The sequence below is a fragment of the Leucoraja erinacea genome, chromosome 9, assembly GCF_028641065.1.
Source record: "Leucoraja erinacea ecotype New England chromosome 9, Leri_hhj_1, whole genome shotgun sequence".
Taxonomy (NCBI): domain Eukaryota; kingdom Metazoa; phylum Chordata; class Chondrichthyes; order Rajiformes; family Rajidae; genus Leucoraja; species Leucoraja erinaceus.
The window spans coordinates 17,572,453-17,596,416 of NC_073385.1; the positions used below are offsets into that span (position 1 = coordinate 17,572,453).

General features: G+C 46.4%; 1 protein-coding gene across 4 annotated transcripts in view; it reads left to right on the forward strand.

Moving 5' to 3' along the window:
- dglucy (D-glutamate cyclase) overlaps window positions 1-23,964 on the forward strand; it is a 62,012-nt gene extending 38,048 nt beyond the window's left edge. For all 4 annotated transcript variants that reach the window (XM_055640224.1, XM_055640222.1, XM_055640225.1 and 1 more), the window contains 7 exons: window positions 607-813; window positions 4,926-5,186; window positions 5,734-5,833; window positions 9,406-9,554; window positions 10,158-10,277; window positions 21,150-21,301; window positions 22,551-23,964. In XM_055640224.1, the coding sequence (XP_055496199.1) occupies window positions 607-813; window positions 4,926-5,186; window positions 5,734-5,833; window positions 9,406-9,554; window positions 10,158-10,277; window positions 21,150-21,301; window positions 22,551-22,703 (1,142 nt within the window). In that variant the 3' untranslated portion in view covers window positions 22,704-23,964. The remainder of the gene's footprint in view (window positions 1-606; window positions 814-4,925; window positions 5,187-5,733; window positions 5,834-9,405; window positions 9,555-10,157; window positions 10,278-21,149; window positions 21,302-22,550) is intronic.

Here is a 23,964-nt window from a genome sequence, read left to right on the forward strand (position 1 = left end):
ATGTGAGGTTATCCACTTTGGTGGCAAGAACAAGGAGGCAGGTTATTATCCCAGGATGGCGGGACTGTCATATACTGAGAGAATGGAGCGGCTGGGCTTGTACATTCTGGAGTTCAGAAGGATGAGAGGCTATTTATTGAAATGTATAAGATTGTTAAGGGTTTGGACACGCCAGAGGCAGGAAACATGTTCCCGATGTTGGGGGAGTCCAGAACCAGGGGCCACAGTCTAAGAATAAAGGGGAGCCATTTAAAACTGAGTTGAGAAAAAACTTTTTCACCCAGAGAGTTGTGAATTTGTGGAATTCTCTGCCACAGAAGGCAGTAGAGGCCAATTCACTGGATGAATTTAAAAGAGTTAGATAGCGTTCTGGGGGCTAGCGGAATCAAGGGATATGGGGAGAAGGGGTTACTGATTGTGGATGATCAGCCATGATCACAATGAATGGCGGTGCTGGCTTGAAGGCCGAATGGCCTCCTCCTGCACCTATTTTCTATGTTTCTAACGAGGTACTGTAGATGGGAGGTCAGGACTGTACACGATTGTGAAATGCAATAGAAGTTGATTCCATTCTTTAATGATATAACTGGTTTATTTCCTCTTCAGAATCCCCCCTGGCATTCACCCATGCTCCCGGCTGCATGTTCCTTACTGACCTGAGGAGTGAGGAGAAGCTGGCTGATGGTTGTGTCAGCAGCGTTGAGACCCCTCAGGTGTTCTGCATTTCTCAGAACCCACCCCATTACAGTGTGGCCTCGCGCTCTGCTGTGGAGAAAATCACGGCGCTGGATAGACTGATTCAGCAAGATCCAGGTAAGATGTTGCATTTAACCATGAGTGCCCCAGCCCTGGTTTAGATGTGAGACACAAAGAAGGGAACCATCTCCTTCATCTACTCCGTGTAGTCCATGAGGCTCTTCAAATTGCCAGTGAAGGTTCCCTCCTCATACTATCTGTACTGTAGACAATCAGTCCTGAAGCCAAATCAGAGCATGAATTTTGACTTTACTTTTGAGTTTAGGAGCAAAGAGGTCCTACTGCAGTTGTACAGGGCCCGGGTGAGACTGCACCTGGAGTATTGTGTGCAATTCTGGCCTATGTGAGGAAGGACATTATTGCTATTGAGGGAGTGCAGCGTAGGTTCACAAGGTTATTTCCCGGGATGGCGGGACTGACATATAATGGAAGAATGGGTTCACTGAGCTTGGATGCACTGGAATTTAGAAGGATGAGAGGGCATCTTATGGAAACATATAAAGGGATTGGACAGGCTAGATGCAGGAAAAATGTCCCCGATGTTGGGTGAGTCCAGAACCAGGGGTCACAGTTTAAGAATAAGGGGTAGGCCATTTAGGACTGAGATGAGGAAAAAACTTTCTCACCCATAGAGTTGTGAATCTGTGGAATTCTCTGCCACAGAAGGCAGTGCAGGCCAATTCACTGGATGTTTTGAAGAGAGTTAGATTTAGCTCTTAGGGTTAAAGGAATCAAGGGATGTGAGGAAAAATCCGGAACGGGGTTCTGATTTTAGATGATCAGCCACGATCATATTGAATGGCGGTGCTGGCTCGAAAGCCGAATGGCCTACTCCTGCACCTATTTTTTTTTAAATGTTTCGTCTAAGTTTCTACTTCATTTTGTTAAAATCCAGATGAATTAGTTTGTTTACATACATGAAACTGCAGATACTCATTTACAAAAAAAAAAACGTTAAGTGCTGGAGTAAATCAGCGAACAGGCTGCATCTCTGGAGAAAAGGAATAGGTGACGTTTCAGGTCGTGACCCTTCTTTGGAACCTTTTTCAGACCCAGAGCGTTCAGAGTCTGAAGAAGGGTCCTGATCTGAAACATCATCCCCGTTCCTGCCTTCTCCCCATATCCCCTGACTCCGCTATTTTTAAGAGCCCTATCATGCATCCAGAGAACCTGCCTCCACCGCCCTCTGAGGCAGAGAATTCCACAGACTCACCACTCTGTGTGAGGGGGCGGTGTATCCACCTGGCTTATTTAACAGATTCCATCTCTGTCTTCCCTGCAACCACCCCAATCCCTCCATTATTGTGACGGCAGAAAGATCATGAACCTCTGCCGCACCCCCTTCACCATCACTCTAGGGTCAGGTACAATGCCTTTAGAAGATGCATTGCTGTGATTACCAACTTCCACAGAAGAAGTGTGAATGAAAGAACTGCAGATGCAGGCTTAAATCGAAGGTAGACACAAAATGCTGGAGTAACTCCGCGGGACAGACAGCATCTCTGGAGAGAAGGAATGGGCGACGTTTCGAGTCGAGACCCTTCTTCAGCAGAAGAAGTTTGTTTGTCTCTCATTTGTCCACGGATACATTAATTCCCCACTCCCAATCTGATGTTCTTCCGTCCAGCCTTGGTTAATTCTCCACCTCAACCACTACCTTAATCATGTTGGATTTCATACCTCTACCACCAACTGAGTCTGAAAGAAAGTCCCGACCAGAAATGTCAACGATCCATGTTCTCCAGAGATGCTGCTTGACCCGCTGAGTTGCTCCAGCATTTTGTGCCTTTCTTTGACGATGTTGGCTGTGAAGAGTAGATGGAGTCAACGGTGGAGATTCTGCTCTTTGTGCCGGACCCCGCCACATCTACGACCCTGGAATAAGTTTCAAAGTTTACAAGCTTGGCATTGGAAGGCATAGCTTCCAAAGATGGTCACTTAATTTTGGGCGTAATCAGGAAAAATTAGCACAGAGAACAGATTCAGTGCTATTGGGGATTACACTAATCCCAACACGGGAGCTGAGAGCGGACATCTAGAATAGAAAGCCGATTAGCACTGAAGGAGGCGGCAGAAGAGTTTATAGACAATAGACAATAGGTGCAGGAGTAGGCCATTCAGCCCTTCGAGCCAGCACCACCATTCAATGTGATCATGGCTGATCATCCACAATCAGTACCCCGTTCCTGCCTTCTCCCCATATCCCCTGACTCCGCTATTTTTAAGAGCCCTATCTAGCTCTCTTGAAAGCATCCAGAGAACCTGCCTCCACCGCCCTCTGAGGAAGAGAATTCCACAGACTCACCACTCTCTGTGAGAAAAAGTGCTTCCTCGTCTCTGTTTTAAATGGCTTACTCCTTATTCTTAAGCTGTGGCCCCTGGTTCTGGACTCCCCCAACATCGGGAACATGTTTCCTGCCTCTAGCATGTCCAAGCCCTTAACAATCTTATATGTTTCAATGAGATCACCTCTCATCCTTCTAAACTCCAGTGTGTGCAAGCCCAGCTGCTGCATTCTCTCAGCATATGACAGTCCCGCCATCCCGGGAATTAACCTTGTAAACCTGCGCTGCACTCCCTCAATAGCAAGAATTATTCTTAAACTGTGGCCCCTGGTTCTGAACTCCCCAACTGTGAATGAGATCAGGACAACAGTAACACTAATAGTTTGTACACAGTATAATTGTAATTCAAGTTCAAGTTTATTGTCATGTGTCCCTGATAGGACAATGAAATTCTTGCTTTGCTTCAGCACACATAACATAATTGGCATTGACTACAAAACACATGAATAAATAAACTGATAAAGTGCAAAATAACAGATAATGGGTTATTAATGTTCAGAGTTTTGTCCGAGCCAGGTTTAATAGCCTGATGGCTGTGGGGAAGTAGCTATTCCTGAACCTGGTTGTTGCAGTCTTCAGGCTGCTGTACCTTCTTCCTGAAGGTAACAGGGAGATGAGTGTGTGGCCAGGATGGTGTGGGTCTTTGATGATACTGCCAGCCTTTTTGAGGCAGTGACTTTGATAAATCCCCTCGATCCAGACTCAGATCCAAATAAACCCCGCATTGTAATGCAATGCCTACCTCTTATCAAGGGCACAGTGGTAGAGGCTGCTCTCTCTCAGAAACCTGCATTCAATTCTGACCTTGGCTGCTGTCTGTATGGAGTTTGCACCTTCTCCGTGTGACCACGTGGTTTTCTCCCGGGTGCTCTGGTTTCCTCGTACATCCCAAAGACGTGCGGGTTTGCAGATTGATTGCCCTCTGTAAATGACCCCGAGTGTGTCGAGAGTGGATGAGCAAGTGGGATAATGTAGGATTTGTGTGACCTGGTGATGAATGGTCGGCCTGGATTCGGCAGGCCAAAGGGTCTGTTTCCTTGCTGTATTTCTAAACTAATCTACACATGCAAAACTGCAACAGCACTTGCTGTGTGTAAGAAGGAACTGCAGATGCTGGTTTACACTGAAGATAAACACAAAATGCTGGAGTAACTCAGTGGGATTATGGGGAGAGTTGAGGAGAATCGGGAAAGATAGATCAACCATGATTGTATAGGCTTGATGGGCCAAATGGTCTAATTTTGCTCCTATCACATGAACTTATGACTGGTAACATCTCTGGAGAGAAGGAATAGGTGAAGCTTCGGGTCACGACCCAAAACGTCACCCATTCCTTCTCTCCGGAGATGCTGAGTTACTCCAGCAATTTAAGTCTATTTACAAGGTTTGCTCTGTTTTGATCTCAAATAGTGAGAGGCCTGGATAGAGTGCATGTGGAGAAGATGTTTCCACTAGTGGGAGAGTCTAGGACCAGAGGTCATAACCTCAGAATAAAAGGACATTCTGTAAGGAAGGAGATGAGGAGGAACTTCTTTAGTCAGAGGGTGGTGAATCTGTGGAATTCATTGCCAGAGACATTGGAGGCCAAGTCAATGGATATTTTTAAGGCAGAGATATATAGATTCTTGATTAGTACGGGTGTCAGGGGTTATGGGGTGAAGGCAGAACGGGTTTGAGAGGGAAAGATAGATCTGCCTTGATTGAATGGCAGAGTAGATTTGATGGGCCGGATAGCCTAGTTCTGCTTCTATCACTTATGAACATAACTGGATAGCTGGACGGAAACAGTTGGAATTGAGACATATGTGTTTGTATGTTCGGCAGGTGATCGAGGGATCGAGCATCTGCTGATCGAAGACCAGCTGCTGAAAGTTTGCCTCTCACTGTCTCATGCAAAGTCTGTGCTGATAACCACTGGCTTTCCAACCCACTTCAACCACCAGCCCCCAGAGGAGACAGATGGTCCTCCAGGAGCCATTGCCATGGCAGCCATGCTGCAGGCCCTGAAGAAAAGCATTACCATAGTAACGGATCAAAGAGCCTTGGAATTAAACAAGAAGATCGTTGAAGAGGCTGTCGAACAAGGTGCTATTTTTTTTTCCTATTCTGTGAAGATTAACAATCTGCCTTGGGTTCTGATGCAGGAGTGCCTTCACTCCTGCATCAGAGGAGTGGTGCAGAGGAGGTGGTGGGAGGAGATAGTTTCAATGTTTTGGAGTCATCTAAAGAAGCACCGAATCGCCAAGGGCAGCAGAGTAGTGGAGCCGCTGCCTCACGGCGCCAGAGACCCAGGTTTGGTCCTGACCACAGGTGCTGTCTGTGCGGAGTTTGTACGTTCTTCCAAAGACGTGGAGGTTAATTGGCTTCTGTAAATTGTAAATTGTCCCTGGCGTGTAGGATCCTGTGTGGGTTTTCTCCGGGAGCTCCGGTTTCCTCCCACACTCCAAAAACGCACAGGTTTGTGCGTTAATTGGCTTCTGTAAAAATTGTAAATTGTCCCTAGTGTGTGCAGGATAGTGTTAGTGTACGAGGTGGTCGCTGGTCGACGCGGACTCGGTGGGCCGAAGGGCCTGTTTCCGCACTGTATCTCTAAAACAAAAAAAAAATATCTGCTTCCTTTTTCTCCTCTTAGGACTAATGAAAGCTGCTGTGCCTGTTGTCAGCTACCAGGATGTTGGCGAGGATTCACCCCTGCTGTTCTTATGCCATGAAGGCAAGCCGCAGTTTCCAAGGTAAACCCTGATTGTATAAGTGTTGGGAGTCAACGGTACACTGTGTACCGGAGAAGCTAGAGTTACTCATGAAGGAATATCATGAGAGGAATAGATCGGGTAATGCACAGAATCTTTTGCCCAGAGGGGAATCAAGAACCATAGGATATAGGTTCAAGGTGAAGGGGAAAATATTTAATTGGAACTTTTTCACACAAAGATTGGTGGGTGTATGGAACAAGCTGCCAGAGGAGGTAGTTGAGGCAGGGACTATCCGAACGGTTAAAAAACAGTTGGACAGGTACATGGATAGGACAGGTTTGGAGAGATATGGACCAAAGCGCAGGCAGGTAGGACTAGTGTAGCTGGGACATGTTGGCCGGTGTGGGCAAGTTGGGCCGAAGGGCTTGTTTCCGCACTGTATCACTCTGTGACTCTACAATGGGGCATCATCAACAAAGCCAATGCTCAACTCCCTGAGACCCAAATCCACAACTCCCTGAAAATTGCAACACAAGTAGATAGAGCGGTAAAGAAGGCATACGGTATGCTCGCCTTCATTGGTCGCGACACTGTGTATAAGAGTCAGGAAGTCACGATGCAGCTTCATGGGACTTTAGTTAGGCCCCATCTGGAGTATTGCGTGCAGTTCTGGTCACCACATTACAGGAAGGATGCGGAGGCTTTGGAGGAGGTGCAGAAGAGGTTTACCAGAATGCTGCCTGGATTAGAGGGCATTAGTTGTAAGGAGAGGACAGACTTAGCCTAATATCTCTGGAACATCGGAGGTTGAGAGAAGACCTGAGAGAAGTATAAAATAAGAGGCATAGATAGGGTAGACGGTCGTTCCCAGTGGATATGTCCAACACTAGAAGGCATGAGCTTTAATGTGAAATTACAAGTTCGTGGCTTGATCGCCGCGACGCGAGGGCCCAAACGCCGCTGGCTACGGGAGCCAAGATCAACGGAATGCTCGTGGCCCCCGACCACGGGAGAACAAAGAAGGGAAGAGATTGAACTTTTTTTCGTCTTCCATCGCAGTGGGCAATGTGGAGGAGTCACTGTGGTGGATGTTCATGTTCAAATGTGTTTTGTGTGTTCTGTTGCTTTTTAATGGTATGATTGTATGGCAAACAAAATTCTTCATATGTTGCAAAACATACTTGGCTAATAAAGTGTGATTATGATTATGACAAGTTGTAGGAGTTATCTCTGCCTTAAAAACATCCACTGACATGGCCTCCACAGCCCTCTGGGGCAATGAGTTCCACAGATTAACTACTCTCTGACTAAAGAAGTTCCTCCTCACCTCCTTCCTAAAAGAGCGCCTTTTAATTCTGAGGCTATGACCTCTGATCCACCAGTTGAAACATCCTTTCCATATCCACTCTATCTAAGCCTTTCATTATTTTGCAAGTCACTATACGGTTCCCCCTGAACCTTCTAAATACCAATGAGTAGAGGCCCAGTGCTGTCAAAAACGCATCATATGCTAACCCACTCCTTCCTGGAATCATTCTTGTAAACCTCCTCTGGACCCTCTCCAGTCAGCACATCCTTCCTCAGATATGGGGCCCAAATCTGCTCACTGTACTCCAAATGCAGCCTGACCAGCTCCTTCAAGAGCCTCAGCATTACATCTCTGTTTTTGTATTCCAGTCCTCTGGATATTAATGTCCTCTTGGCATTGAATTTGCCAAATTTGGGAAATTAGCAAAGTTTAAAGGAGATGTGCGGGCAAGTTTTTTTTTTTCACACAGAAAGTGATGGGTGCCTGGAATGCGTTGCCAGGGCTAATGGTGGAGCTAGATACAATAGTGGTGTTTAAGAGGCTTTTAGTTAGGCACACGGATATGCAGAGAATGGAGGGATATGTTCCTGTACTGTCCGATGTTCTATGACTTCATTGTCAATAAGATTCCATCAGTAAATGTTAGGGGACGATTTCTGAATAATAAGACATCAGCCAAACCAGGGGGTGCTTGTGCAAGAGATATTTTTGGGAAACTGGTGGGAGAGTGTGGTTCTTGTACAATGGTACGATAACAAAACTACCGTACAACGGGCGGAACAGCGAGCGAGGTCCCTGTACATTGGGATATCATGAATAAAATATGGAGAGGGGGTTCCTGTACAAAGTCCTGTACCTTGCTGCATCACCCACCAGTAACACTTAGGACTTGAGGAACATTGTTGCAGCCTGCTTTGCAGCACACAACCCAGCGGTATGAATATTGATTTCTCTAACTTCAAGTACCCCTTGCATCCCCTCTCTCTACATGTTCCCCCCACCCTAATCGTCCTACTAGTTTCACTGTTGTCCTGCTTAGTTTCACTCTTTGCACCACTCGTTATCATCTTCTCTGCAACCAACAATGGACCATTGTGGGCTCCACATTTCCTTCATCATCGTAGCTGGCTTTGATTTGTCCTTTTGCATACTTTATATTCATTTGTTCAAAAGCATACTGGATAGCCACCAGGTGGTCACAGAAGTGGAAGGCAACCTCATCTCCATTACACAGCTACATCTCTTCGCCAGATAAAAGCTGTCCAGGGTCTGACCTCCCCAGAGGAGCATGGGTGAAGCTCAACAGACTTGGTACTGGAGTTGGGTGTTTCAATGCCAGCGTGTGGAGATGGGGGCTCCGCCAGAGCCCAGCCTGTGAATGTGGAGCAGAACAACAGACAGCCAGCCAACCATGTCATCTCTGGGTGCCCGCTCTACCACCCACCAAATGGAGCTCAGGGCCTGGCAGACATTGACGCCAACGGAGACAACAACCTGGCTGCTCAACACCCGGCTTGAGATCTAACTATTCCTTTGGTTTATGTTTCATTCGCAAGAAGATTTGCACCATTTAATATCTTTCGTTTCCCTCTCCCCTGATTTTCATTCCGAAGATGGGTCTCGACCCAAAACGTCACCTATTCCTTACTCCAGCACTTTGTGTTCATCTTGAGTTTTAACACCTCTGCTCACTAATTAGAAATGTAAAAAGGTTTCAAGGTCAGTTTATTGTCACGTGTACCAATTAATGTACAGTGAAATTTGAATTACCATACAGCCATGCTAAGAAAAAAGCAACAAGACACACAACTACATAAAAGTTAACATAAATTCCACCACAGCAGATTCTCCACGTTCCTCACTGTGATGGAGGGCAATAAAGTCTAATCTTCTTCCTCTATTCTCACGCCGTCGGAGCGATCGAAGCTCCCCTATCGGGGAGGTCGAAGCTCCTGCAGCTCGGAGCTCCTGAAGTCGGTCTCTAACCAGAGACGGTGAGCCCCACAGTATTAAAGTCCGCAGGGTCCCCCGGTTGGAGCTCCCAAAGTTGGTCTCCAGCAAGAGGCCGCCATCTCCTCGATGTTTGGCCGCAGTGCGGACGGAGATACAATACGGAAAAAAAATTGCATCTCAGTCGAGGTAAGAGATAAAAAAATGTTTCCCCACCCCCCTCCCCACATAAAACAAGCTAAAGACCACTAAAACATACAGTATAGGAGTAAAGAGGTTCTTCTGCAGTTGTATAGTGGGCATGTGGGTGTGACTATTAATGATTTTTGCATTCCTGTTTGAAAATGGACAGGTTTGACCACCTTGTAGCCATAGAGCGAGCGGGGATGGCTGCAGATGGCAATTACTACAACGCACGGCAAGTGAACATCAAGCATTTGGTGGATCCTATTGACAAACTGTTCTTGGCAGCAGAAAACATCCCTGGAATCGTCACAACCGGTAAGTCCATCTTTATGACATCCTCCCTACAGTAGACTGACCAAAACTGAACGCAATATTCCATCTGCGGCCTCACCAATGTCTTAGAGTCACAGAGTCATCTAGTTATACAGCGTGGAAACAGGCCCATGGGCCTAACCAGTCCACACCGGCCAACATGTTCCAGCGACACTAGTCCCACCTGCCCGCGTATGGCCCATATCCCTCCAAACCTGTCCCATCCATGTACCTGTCTAACTGTTTCTTAAACGTTGGGATAGCCCTGCCTCAACTACCTCCTCTGGCAGCTTCCTCCATGCCCCCACCATCCTTTGTGTGAAAAAGTTACCCCTCAGATTCCAATTCAATCTTTTCACCTTAAACCTATGTCCTCTGGTCCTCGATTCACCTGCTGTGGGGAAGAGACTGTACATCTACCCGATCTATTCCTCTCATGATTTTGTACACTCCACAGAGCACTACCATTCACTGGTGTAGGTCTGCAAAACCACCCACTTTTGTATCATTGGCAAACTTGCTAAACTTGCCCTGCATGTTCTCTTGGAACAAGTTAAGCTGATCATCGATGTAATCAGATACTACTTGTGTCTTTTTGTTCAACAGGCATCGGTGATGGAGGGAATGAACTGGGAATGGGTAAGGTGAAAGAGGCCGTCAAAAAGTACATTCACAATGGGGACCTGATAGCTTGTGACGTCAGTGCGGACTTTACAGTTGTTGCAGGTAGGTTCATCTGCTTTGCGTTTCGTTTTAGTTTAGTTTACAGATACAGGGTTGAAGCAGGCCCATCGGCCCACCGAGTCCGAGCCGGCCAGCAATCACCCACACGCCAGTTCTATTATACACACTAGGGGCAATTTTTTTTTACAGAAGCCAATTAACCTACAAACATGCAAGTTTGGGAGAAACTGGAGCAACTGGAGAAAACCCACGCGGTCACAGGCAGAACCTGTAAACTCCATACAGACAGCATCCATAGTCAGGATTGAACCCGGGTCTCTGGCACTGTAAGGCAGTGACTCATCTGCTGCACCACCGTGCGACCAAGCGCAGGCTTGGCGATCGCTTCGCACAACACCTCCACACAGTTCACATTAACCAACCTGATATCCCGGTGGCTCAGTACTTCAACTCCCCTCCCCATTCCAAATCCAACCTTTCTGTCCTGGGCCTCCTCCATGGCCAGAGTGAGGCCCACCGCAAATTGGAGGAGCTGCACCTCATATTTCACTTGGGCAGTTTACACCCCAGTGGTATGAACATTGACTTCTCCAATTTCAGGTGGCCCTTGCTTTCTCCCTCCTTCACCTCCCCTTCCCAGCTCTCCCACAGCCCACTGTCTCCACCTCTTCATTTCTTCTTCCCACCCCCCACCCCCCACCCCCACATCTGAAGAAGGGTCTCGACCTGAAACCTTCGCTCCATAGATGCTGCCTCACCCGCTGAGTTTCTCCAGCATTTTTGTCTGCCCTTTTTATTATTGTCATTTCTACCGAGGCACAGTGAAAAGCTTTGTTTTTGCGTGCTATCCAATGAAGCACATAATACTACATATAAATGTAGTAATACATATAAACATAGAGAGAGTACAGAGGAGATTTACTAGAATGTTGCCTGGGTTTCAGCAACTAAGTTACAGAGAAAGGTTGAACAAGTTAAGGCTTTATTCTTTGGAGCGCAGAAGGTTAAGGGGGGACTTGATAGAGGTTTTTAAAATGATGAGAGGGATAGACAGAGTTGACGTGGAAAAGCTTTTCCCACTGAGAGTAGGGAAGATTCAAACAAGGGGACATGACACGAGAATTAAGGGACTGAAGTTTAGGGGTAACATGAGGGGGAACTTCTTTACTCAGAGAGTGGTAGCTGTGTGGAATGAGCTTCCAGTGAAGGTGGTGGAGGCAGGTTCGTTTTTATCATTAAAAAATAAATTGGATAGTTATATGGATGGGAAGGGAATGGAGGGTTATGGTCTGAGCGCAGGTATATGGGACTAGGGGAGATTATGTGTTCGGCATGGACTAGAAGGGTCGAGATGGCCTGTTTCCGTGCTGTAATTGTTATATGGTTATGGTTATAAATACAAGATGTGCAGGTTTGTTGGTTAATTGACTTGGTAAATGTAAAAATTGTAAATGTAAAAAATGTAAAATGTGTCCCTAATGGGTGTAGGATAGTGTTACTGTGCGAGGATCGCTGGTTCGGTGGGCCGAAGGGTATGTTTCCACACTGTATCTCTAAACTAAACTAAACTAAAAATACAATTAAGCCAAACTCAAGTACAACAGGTAGAGCAAAGGGGAAGATACAGAGTGCAGAACATAGTTCTCAGCATTGTAGCGCATCAGTTCCACAGACAAAGTCCAATGTCCGCAATGGGGTAGAGGTGAATCGGACAGCACCCTCGCTTATGGAAGGGCCGCTCAGAAGCCTGACAACTGAGAGGCAAAAGTCATTTCTCCTGAGTCTGGTGGTGCACGCTTTCAAGCTTCTATACATTATGCCTGATAACAGCAGGGAGAAGTAGGAATGACCTGGATGGGAAAAGTCTTTGGTTATGATGACTACTATCCTGAGGCAACACGGTGTTGAAATCGTGAAACGGGATATTTTGGGCAAGAGAACATTAATTTGTAGGAAGAAACTGCAGATGCTGGTTTAAACCAAAGATAGAGTACCACAGCGGGACACAGCATCTCTGCAGAAAAGGAATGGGTGACGTTTTGGGTTGAGACCTTTCTTCAGGCTGAGGGTCAGGGGAAAAGGAAATGAGAGATATAGACGATGATATAGAGAGTGATATAGAACAAATGAATTAAAGATATTCAGAAAAGTAACGATGATGAAGGAGCAGGCCATTGTTAGCTGTGGGCTGGGTGAAAAAGAGTTACAGACAATGAGACTCAACAAGACGATTTTGAAGCTGCTAACAAGACGGGTGCAGGAGGGACGGAGAGAGAGGGAATACAAGGGTAACTTCTTCTTGCGTATGGTGTGCGCAGCCTAAAGTTGTTCTGTTTGATCTTCCATTTGTGCACCCCAGGTTGATTGCATTCATCACAACAGGGTGGACCACGTGAAGGTTGCAATCTCCCACCCCAAGGGTTACTTGAAGTCAGAGAAATCAATATTCATACCACGGGTTTAAGCTCCCCAGGCGAAATATGAGGGGCTGTTCCTCCAAATTGCGATTGGCCTCACTCTGACAATGGAGGAGGCCCAGGACAGAATGGTCAGATTGGGGAGTTAAAGTGTTTGGCAACCAGGGGATCAGGTAATTACTGGGCACAATTTCCGTTACTTTCCTAATTCAATTTTTACCAAAGTAACTTGGAAATACTTTATTTCTTTTTCACAAACCATTTTCACAAAGTTAACGTCCACTTTCTCAATGATGTTGGATTGAATTTGTGATGAAAACGACGTTGTGTGATAAAAGTTGCTCTCAGCTAAATGTCACCAAAGCTTCTTTGGGATATTAGACAATAGACAATAGGTGCAGGAATAGGCCATTCGACCCCTTCGAGCCGGCACCGCCATTCAATGTGATCATAGAATAGAATAGTTTCTTTATTGTCATTGTAACATGGACCATGTACAACGAAATTTAAAATGTCAGGCAGTCAGTGCAGCATTCAAACATTTCTAAAAGCTAACGATACATACACGGTAAAATAATAAAGATAAACAACTAAATAAATATCACGAACAAAGCACGCATACACACCCAACCCTCCATCCTTCTGTCGATTTCACAGTTACCACAGTCCCTTAGTCTGTATCGCCCCTGCGTTCCTTGGCGGCTACATTTAGTGCTTTTATAGCAGTGGGGTAAAAGCTGTTTTTTAGTCTGTTCGTCCTTGTCCTTGTAGATCTGTACCGTCTGCCTGACGGCAACAGTTCAAACAGGGAGTGTCCGGGGTGGGAAATGTCCTTTATGATATTCTGGGTTTTTTTGGTGCAGCGGGAACTGTGTAAGTCCTCCAAGGTAAGGAGAGGGCAGCCGACAATCCTCTGGGCGTTGTCAATGGCCCTCTGGAGCGCTTTCCTCTGAGCCGCTGTGCAGCTGGTGTACCACACGCATACACAGTATGTTAGTATGCTCTCAATGGAGCACCGATAAAAGGACAGCAGCAGTCTCTGAGTGATGTTGTTCTTCCTGAGCACCCTCAGGAAGTGCAGTCTCTGCTGGACCTTTTTCAGCAGCGCAGTGGTGTTCACGCTCCACGTCAGGTCCTCCTCAATATGGATTCCCAGGAAGCGGAAATCCGCCACCCTCTCTACACAGTCCCCTCTGATAGTCAATGGTACCATGTCCGTTTTGTTCTTCCTGAAGTCTATTATTACTTCCTTTGTCTTTAAGGTGTTGAGGAGCAGGTTATTTTCTTCGCACCACACTGTCAGCTGCTCCACCTCATCCCGGTAGGCGTACTCGTCCCCCCCGGAGATGAGTCCCACCACTGTAATGTCATCCGCAAATTTGACAATGGTGTTGCTGTGGTGGGCGGGGGTGCAGTCATGTGTGTAGATGGTGTAGAGCAGGGGGCTCAGTACGCAGCCCTGTGGAGAGCCGGTACTGAGGCTGAGGGCCGTGGATGTGTGATGGCCCACTCTGACTCTCTGGCTGCGACCCGACAGGAAGCTATTTATCCACGTACAGGTGGAGTGTGGAAGTCCCAGGTCCCCCAGTTTGTCCATAGTGGATCATCCACAATCAGTACCTCGTTCCTGCCTTCTGGCCACATCCCCTGACTCCACTATCTGTAAGAGCCCTATCTAGCTCTCTCTTGAAAGCATCCAGAGAACCGGCCTCCACCGCCCTCTGTGGCAGAGAATTCCACAGATTCACAACTCTCTGTGTGAATTTTTTCCTCATCTCCGTTCTAAATGGCTTACCTCTTATTCTTAAACAGTGGCCCCTGGTTCTGGACTCCCCCAACATCGGGAACATGTTTCCTGTCCCTAGTGTGTCCAAACCCTTAATAATTTTATACGTTTCAATAAGATCCCCTCTCTCTCTCTCTCTCTCTCTCTCTCTCTCTCTCTCTCTCTCTCTCTTCTGTGAGGCTTGTCTTGTTTTTAAAAAGGAAAGTTTTTTATAAAGTGGCCAACGCAACTATGCTACTTCACGTCGGGTTTTGAACTCTGAAATGTTTCGGAGTTTTGGAGTGCAAGGATGAGCAGAGGGCAAATATCCTCTAACTGCGAACATTTTTGGGTGGGGATTTCACTGTAAAGGGCCTGTCCCAATTGGACATCATTTGCGTGTCACGCAGATGGCGTGCGAAGATTTTGTACAGCTCAAAACCTGAGGCGCCACGCGCAGCCATGCGTCACTGCCTACGTCACCACGCACCATGCGCGTGTAATGTGCACCATACACACGTCGTGTGTCGTGACGCGTAAATGACGCGCAAATGACGCCCAAGTGGGACAGACCCTTTAATGATTTCAGAGTCTCTCCCTTGGTAGGTTTTGGCATCATCGATCTCCCGTTCACACTAGTTCTAAGTTATCCCACTTTTGCATCCACTCCCTTCACATCTGGGACAATTTACAGTCAACCTACAAACCGGCACATCGTCGAGATGTGGGGGGAGACCAGAGCGCCCGGTCGGTCACAGGGAGAACGTGCAAACTCCACACAAAAAGCAGCACCTGAGGTCAGGATGGAACCCGGGTCTCTGGCGCTGTGAGGCAACCACTCTACCAGCTGCGACGCTTGTCCAGGAAGTTAATAAGTCTAATCTAAGATTGTTTTGGAACTGGAATTTTGGTTGAGGGGCGTGGATGGAGGCAGGCGGGCGGGTGGGTGAGAGGGAGGCTTGCTCCGTGTGTGTTCACAGTCCAGTGATGAGCTGCTTGTGATTCTGTGCAGAAATTCTTCAGACTAACCAACCACCCCTGGGAAACATTAAATGGGAATCATGCAGAAAGCAAAAATTGTTCTCAGGTTTGAAGTTGAAGCGGATGCCTGCAGCAGCCGTGGGAGATGGAACAGGGTTATTTTCAGTGAACCCAAGGGGTTTCTTGCCCAGCTAATCACACTTCATTGTAGTGCATTAGCACTGTTTGGGTTAGAGCGAGGTTACAATCTTTTCCTTTGGAGATTTACACACATCTCTGTAACATATACATTAACTAAAGATAGGCATAAATATAGAAGAGTACAGAAACAGGCCCTTCAGCCCGCAGAGTCTGTTGAACATGATGCCAAATTAAACCAATTTCTTCCGCCTGCTTATGATCCCTACATATCCCTACATATCCATGTGCCTATCTTAAATGCCACAAATGTATCTGCCTTCACCACCACACTTGGCAACATGTTCCAGATACCACCACAGTATGTGTTTTTTATAAAAAATTGCCCTGCACATCTCCTTTAAACTTTCCCCCTCTCATCTTAAAGCTGTGTCCTCCAGTAATTTACATTTCCATCCAGGAGAAAATATTCTGACCGTCCACCCAATCTGTAACTCTCATAATGTTATATACTTCTATCATCATCATCGGCGGTCACTCGAAACGAGTATGACTGTCCTCCTCTCCATAGAGTTGTCTACTTATGGGTCTGCAGATGTCTGTACAGACCGAGCCGCACACCATGGTGCAACGTGGGCAGTGGAGACTGGTGGTGGTTGGTAGTCGTCGAGCCCCCTTCTCTCTCTCCTTACGGTGCTGTCGCTTTGTCTCTGTGACACGGCATAGTTCCATTTCGTGACGTGCAGCTCCTTCCTGCACGGATTTCCTCCAGGAGCGCCTGTCCAGTGCAATGTGCTCCCAGTTGCTCGATGTGATGTGGAATTTCTTCAGACTGTTCTTGATGTTGTCCTTGAAGCGTTTCTTTGGCCCGCCGGGGCTCGCCGAACTTCCTTCAATTCAGAGTAATTTTATATACTTCTATCAGATCTTCACTCGAGCTCCGAAGCAACAGAGAATAGTCCAGTTTTGTCCAATGTCTCCTTGAAGCTAATACCCTCAATTCGAGGCATCATTCTGAAAAAGATGGACACAAAGTGCTGCCGTAACTCAATGGGGAAGGCAGCAACTCTGCAGAAAATAGATGAGTTACGTTTCAGGTCGGGACACTTTTTCAGACTGAAGAAAGGTCCCGACCCGAAATATCACCTGCCTTTTTCTACAGAGATGTTGCCTGATCTACTGATCTACTCAGCACTATGTGTCTATCTTTGGAATAAACCGGCATCTGCAGTTCCTTCTTCCTATATAATTCTTCTGCACCCTCTCCAAAGCTTCCCCATCTTACCCGTAAAGGGACAACCAGAACTGCACACAATACTCTAAATGTGGCCTAACAATAGTCCTATAAAGCTGCAACATGACCTGTACAATGCCCCGACCAATAACGGCAAGCATGCCCATATGCCTTCTTTACCACTCTATCTACTTGTGTTGCTACTTTCAGGGAGCTATGGACTTGGAGCCCAAGATCAGCATAAGATCATAAGTAATAAGAACAGAAGCCCATTTCGGCCCATTAAGTCTACTATTCAATCATGGCTGATCTATCTCTCCCTCCTAACCCCTTTCTCCCTCCTAACCCCTTTCTCCTGCCTTCTCCCCATGACATCTGACACCCGTACTAATCAAAATCACTCTGTTCATCAATGCTGTTAAAGGTCCTGCCATTAACTCTATACTTTCACCACCCAAGTGTGCAGCACTTCAAACCTGCTCAGAGTAAACTCCATCTGCCATTTCTTCTCCCTTGTCCGTACCTGATCAATATCCGCTGTATCCTTTGGCAGCCTTCTTCACTGTCCGAAACTCTACCAAGTTTTATGTCCTCTGCAAACTTACAAACCGACCCATCTACATTTTAGTCCAAGGTAGGCAAAAATGCTGGAGAAACTCAGCGGGTGAGGCAGCATCTATGGAGTGAAGGAATGGGTGATGTTTTGGTTTGAGACCCTCCTTCAGACTGACATTTTAGTGCAATTCATTTATACGTGTCACAATCAACAGATGTCATGAGCTAAGGGTCTGAAGAAGGGTTTCGGCCCGAAACGTTGCCTATTTCCTTCGCTCCACAGATGCTGCCTCACCCGCTGAGTTTCTCCAGCATTTTTGTCTACCTTTCATGAGCAAAGAGCTGGAAGATGGGTTTTACTCTGGGCACGTGTGAAGTGTTGCGCTTTGGGGATCAAATGCAAGATGAAAGTGTACAGCCACCAGCAAAGTGTACAGCCACCAGCAGTAAGCACTGGGCAGCACGGTGGCACAGCGGTAGAGTTGCTGCCTTACTGTGCCGAAGACCCGGGTTCCATCCTAAGTGCAAGTGCTGGCCGTATGAAGTTTGTACGTTCTCTCCGTCACCGCGTGGCTTTTCCCCGAGTACCCCGGTTTCCTTCCACATTTCAAAGACGGCAGGTTTATAGGCAAGGTAGACAGAAAATGCTGGAGTAACTCAGCGGGTGAGGCAACATCTATGGAGAGAAGGAATTGGCGACGTTTTGGGTAGAGACTGAAACGTTGCCAATTCCTTCTCTCCAGAGATGCTGCCTCACCCGCTGAGTTACTCCAGCATTTTCTGTCTACCTTCGATTTACCAGCATCTACAGTTCTTTCTTAAACTGGTTTATGGGTAAATTGGCTTGGTATAAATATAAATTGTCCTTGGTGTGTAGGATAGTGTCAGTGTATGGGGTGATTGCTTGTCGGCGCGGACGCGGTGGGCCGAAGGGCCTGTTTCCGTGCTGTATCTCCAAACTAAACTACAGTCATCCGACCTGCATACTTTTATGTGTAAGCCAGTTCTGAATCCAAACTACCAAGTCAACATGGATCTCGTGTAGCTTCATCTGGATCAACCTACCATGAGGGATCTTGTCAAATGCCTTCCTGAAATCCATGTAGAAATATCCACTGCCCTACCCTCATCAATCACCTTCATCGCCTCATCAAACAAGCTTGAAAGACATGATGTGCTATGGGCAAGGTCATACTCAAGGTACCTAATTAGCCCATTCTCCTTCAAAAGTAAGTAACCTATGTATGTTCACCGGCCCCAAATTTCCTGTATTAGACAATAGACAATAGGTGCAGGAGTAGGCAATTCTGCCCTTCAATGTGATCATGACTGATCATCCCCAATCAGTACCCCGTCCCTGCTTTATCCCCTGACTCCGCTATCTTTAAGAACCCTATCTAGCTCTCTCTTGAAAGTATCCAGAGAACCGGAGAACCGCCCTCTGAGGCAGAGAATTCCACAGACTCACAACTCTCTGTGAGAAAAAGTGTTTCCTTGTCTCCGTTCTAAATGGCTTACTCCTCATTCTTAAACTGTGGCCCCTGGTTCTGGACTTCCCCTACATCAGGAACATGTTTCCAGACTTTAGCGTGTCCAAACCCTTAATAATGTTATATGTTTCAATAAGATTCCCTCTCATCCGTCTAAATTCCAGAGTATACAGTCTCTTCTCTCTCCTCTTTCTATAACTTGGGATGGATGCCATGAGACCCTGGCATCCATCCCAAGTTATCTTGGGATGGATGCCAGGGTCTCATCTACCGTACCTTATCTACCGTAGCATTCTTCAAGAAACCCAACACCAGCTCCTTCTTGATATCAAACTGCTCTAGCATATTAATATACCCCACATGGATCACACTGACTGAAGGAAGCAAGGCCCAATAGTTCTTAAGATAGATGCAAAATGTTGGAGTAACTCAGCGGGACAGGCAGCATCTCTGGAGAGAAGGAAATGATGAGGTTTGGATCGAGAATGGGCTAATTCTTCAGACTCGACCTGAAACGTCACCTATTCCTTCCATCCAGAGATGCTGCCTGTCCCGCTGAGTTACTCCAGCATTTTGTGCCTACCTTTGGTATAAACCAGCATCTGCAGTTCCTCCCTATACTTCTTAATTTTGTTGAGATTTGATAAAAACTTTTTTTTGTTTTTGCAAAGATCTAACATACACGGCATAAAGTGAATTGTATTTTGTATGCACTGTAAACATCAATGGTGTTGCATGGCCATAACCTAACACCATCCTACACCCACTATGGACAATTTTTACATTTACCAAGCCAATCAACCTACAAACCTGTACGTCTTTTGAGTGTGGGAGGAAACCAAAGATCTTGGAGAAATCCCACGCAGGTCACGGGGAGAACATAAAACTCCGAACAGACAGCACCCGTAGTCAGGATTGAACCCGGGTCCCCAGCGCTGCATTTGCTACCGCTGCGCCACCGTGACTGCCATGTGTGTGTTAGATCTTGATAGGTGTGAAGTACTTTGCTATTTTCTATGAAGCATCTGACAAGTCAAAGGCATCCACAGAGAATGTTACACTCTATGTTTGACTCTACTTCCTAAAGTATTGAGGAATGAAGGGGCCTTGGTGTGCATGTCCTGCAGGTGGCAGCAGAGGAGCCTAAGTTGGTAAAGTAAGTATCTGGGCTGCCAAGCAGACCACTAGGTATAGATGTGTAGAAACAAGGAACTGCAGGTGCTGGATTATTTAAAAAAAGAGACAAAGTGCTGGAGTTACTCAAGGGGTCAGTCGGCATCTCTGGAGATTTTGGTTTTGGGTTTGGACCCTTCGTCAGACAGAGGAAGAGGCTGCTTGCCTTTAACCAAAGCATAGATTATGAGCAAGGAGGTTTTAATACTGTGTGTATGAAGGAACTGCAGATGCTGTTTAAACCAAAGAGATACACAAAATGCTGGAGTATCTCAGCGGGACAGGAAGCATGTCCGGAGAGAAGGAATGGGTGACGTTTCGGTTCGAGACCCTTCTTCAGGGAAGGCAGGAGAGGGAGAGGGAGAGATAAGCCATGATTAAATACACCATACTGCGAGACCCTTCTTCAGTAGTTCCTTCCACTGTCTAATTGCTTTTAAAAGTTACGATGGTCCTAGCCTCAACTACCGCCTCCGACAGCTCGTTCCATACACCAACCACCCTTTACGTGAAAAAGTTACCTCTCAGATTACAATTTAATCTACCCCCCCCCTCACCTTCAACCTATGTCCTCAGGTTCTCAATTACTTTATAGAAGAGTGTTGGGCTCTAGAATGAATGGGATTGAACCCACCAAATGGCTGTTTCTCTCCCCAGTTCTTGTGGTCAGATCAGGTCATAAGTGACAGGAGTAGAAATAGGCCATTCAACTCATCAAGTCTACTATGCCATTCAATCAGGGCTGACCTATCTCTCCCTCCTAACCCAATTCTCTGGCCTTCACGGCATTCTGTGGCAAAGAATTCCACAGATTCATCACCCTCTGACTAAAGAAATTTCTCCTCATCTCCTTCCTAAAAGAACATCCTTTAATTCTGCAGCTATGACCTCTAGTCTTAGACTTTCCCATTTAGTGGAAACATCCTCTCCACATCCACTCTATCCAAGACTTTCACTATTCTGTATGTTTCAATGAGGTCCCTCCTCACTCCCCTCATTCTTCTAAACTCCAGCGAGTACAGGCCCAGTGCCAACAAAGGCTCATCATAGGTTAACCTACTCATCCCGGGGATCATTCTTGTAAATCTCCTCTTGACCGTCGCAGGGTCCCTTCCAGTCTTTAAACAGCAGAAGAAGCAATCAATAGCAATGTTTTTACAGGTGTGTCAAACTGGGCTGGCTACGCAGTGGCCTGTGGGCTACACATCCTCAACAACTGTGCCATCCACGAACGTTACCTACGCAAAGCGACCGGGTTTCCCGAGGCATCGGAAACAGACAGATACACATCAGCACTACCTACCGTCCTCAAGGTAAGAGGCACGAGAACGTCAAAGCAAATCCGCAGTACTTCCAATTACTTCATAGAACATGCATGAAGAAGTACAGAACTGCAGATGCCACTTTAAATCAAAGAGACACAAAATGCTGGGGTAACTCAGTGGGACGTTTGGGGTCGAGACCCTTCTTCAGACTCCGTCTTCAGGTCCGAAGAACGGGCTGGACCTCAAACGTCACCCGTTCCTTCTCTCCAGAGATGCTGCCTGTCCCGCTGAGTTACTCCAGCATTTTGTGTCTATAATAAAGAAGTACAGCACAGAAACAGGCCACAATGTCTGTGCCGAACATGATGCCAAGTTTAACTGATCTCCTCTGCCTGCATGTGATCCATAGCCCTCCATTCCCTGCATGTCCGCGCACCTATCTAAAAGCCTCTTAAATCCCACTATTGTGTCTGCCACCACTACCCCAGGCAGCACATTCCAGGCACCCACACCCTCTGTGTAAAAAAAAACATGCCCTTCTTTGAACTTTGCCCCTTCCATTGTAAAATAATGCCCTGGAGTCTTTGACATTGTCACCCTGGGGGGACAAGGTTCTGACTGTCTACCCTATTTATGTTCATAAGTTATAGGAGCAAATTAGGCCATTCGGCCCATCGTCCATTCTGCCATTCAATCATGGTTGATTTATTTTTTCCTCTCCTCCATTCTCCTGCCTTCTCCCCATAACCCCTGACAGCTGTACCAATAAAGAAATATAATTCTGTCTGATCTTCCCTCAGCCTTCGACGATCCAGAGTTTGTGTTTGACCTCTCCTTATAGCTAATACCTCCTAATCCAGGCAGCATTCTGGTAAACCTCCTCTGCACCCTCTCCAAAGGCTCCATATCTTTCCTGTATTGGGGCAACTAAAACGACACACAATACTTCAAATGCAATCTTGTAGGTTAATTGGCTTGATAAATATAAAAATTGTCCCTAGTGTGTATAGGATAGTGTTAGTGTGCGGGGATCGCTGGTCGGCGCAGCCCAGGTGGGCCGCTGTATACACGCTGTATCTCTAAACCAAACTAAAATCAAATTCTATAGAGCTATATATGGGGAGAAGGCAGGAGAATGGAGGAGAGGAAAAGATAAATCAACCATTCTATAGAGCTGAATCATGACTCTCCTGACTCTTATACTCAATGCCCCGACCAACGAAGGCAAGCATACCACACGGCTCCACAAACAAACCAGACGGGATTTTTCCTTGTCTCTCCTCTCACCTGCCTTTAGGAAGAAAAAATGCTGTCGTTGCTGGTGAAACATGGAATTCGAAGTGGGAAAACTGGGAATCTGGGAATGGAAGTGGACGGCTTGCTGTTCCACGATGTGCACGCACCTTTGATCAAACGGCTGCTGGATGTCACTCTCGGGCAAGCCCAATGAAATTAGCAAGAAAGCAATAATTCGTACAGAATTTCCTATCTTCCTAGTCAGCCTCAGACAGTGAGTTCTCGCCAATCAACTGATTGATGTAATGTTGAAAACTAGATTTTAATGCACTGATTCCTTCGACCTGTTATATTTTGGGGCCAGTGTTACGGCACTGTTTTTCTCACCGATGGAAGAATGTTTTCCTCCCTGTCGGGTGGATTTTGTTTATGTCAATTATTCACTGACTTTACCTTCGGTAATTGTTCCCATCGTTGATTGAACGTCCACTCTGCATCACCGTATAAAGCATTTTGAATACAAATGTGATTGGTAAAGGGTAGTGTCACTCCCTCGCAGCGCCAGTGACCAGGGTTCGATCCTGACCTCCGGTGTTGTCCATGTGGATGAGTGGGAGACTCTGGGTGGGAGTTGATGGGAACGTGGGGAGAATTTTAAAAATTGGAGTCGTTTACAAAAGCTTTTCACTGTACCTCGGCACACCTGACAATAAACTAAACTAAACTAAATAAAATTCTGCCTGTCCCACTGAGTTACACCATCGTTTTGTGTCTACCTTTTCTACGTGAAATAAACTGTGGTGAATTTAAACTGAGGGTGGTGAATCTGTGGAATTCATTGCCACAGACGGCTGTGGAGCCCAAATCAGTGGACATATTTAAGGTAGAATTAGGTAGATTCTTGATTAGCACAGGTGTCAGGGGTTACGGGGAGAAAATAGACACAAAAAGGTGGAGTAACTCAGCGGGACAGGCAGAATCTCTGGAGAGAAGGAATGGGTGACGTTTCGGGTCGAGACCCTTCTTTAGAGAGGGCTTGAGAATGGGGTTAGGAGGGAGAGATCAGCCATGATTTAATGGCGGAGTAGACTAAATTTCTGCTCCTATCACTTATGACCTTAAGTTTATAACTGGTGTAGGTGCTTGATGTGTAGGGGGCTGATGGGTCATATCCGCGCTGTATCTCACTATCTTCTTATTTCGTGTGCATCTTCCATGTTACAAATGTTGACCTCGCTGTCATCGTCCGTCCTGAAATAGACACAAGCTTCTGGTGACAATCGGTGGGAAGCCATCACTTGTTGCAATAGATGATGGTGGTGGCAGAATTAGCTCAGGATACTTCCAGTTTCCAGCCCCGTGACATGGACGCTTCTGCTATGGGGCCTATCTTGTATGTATTGTATGTATGACTGCAGGCACGAAATTTCGTTCAGACTTCGGTCTGAATGACAATAAAGGAAATCTGTAATCTG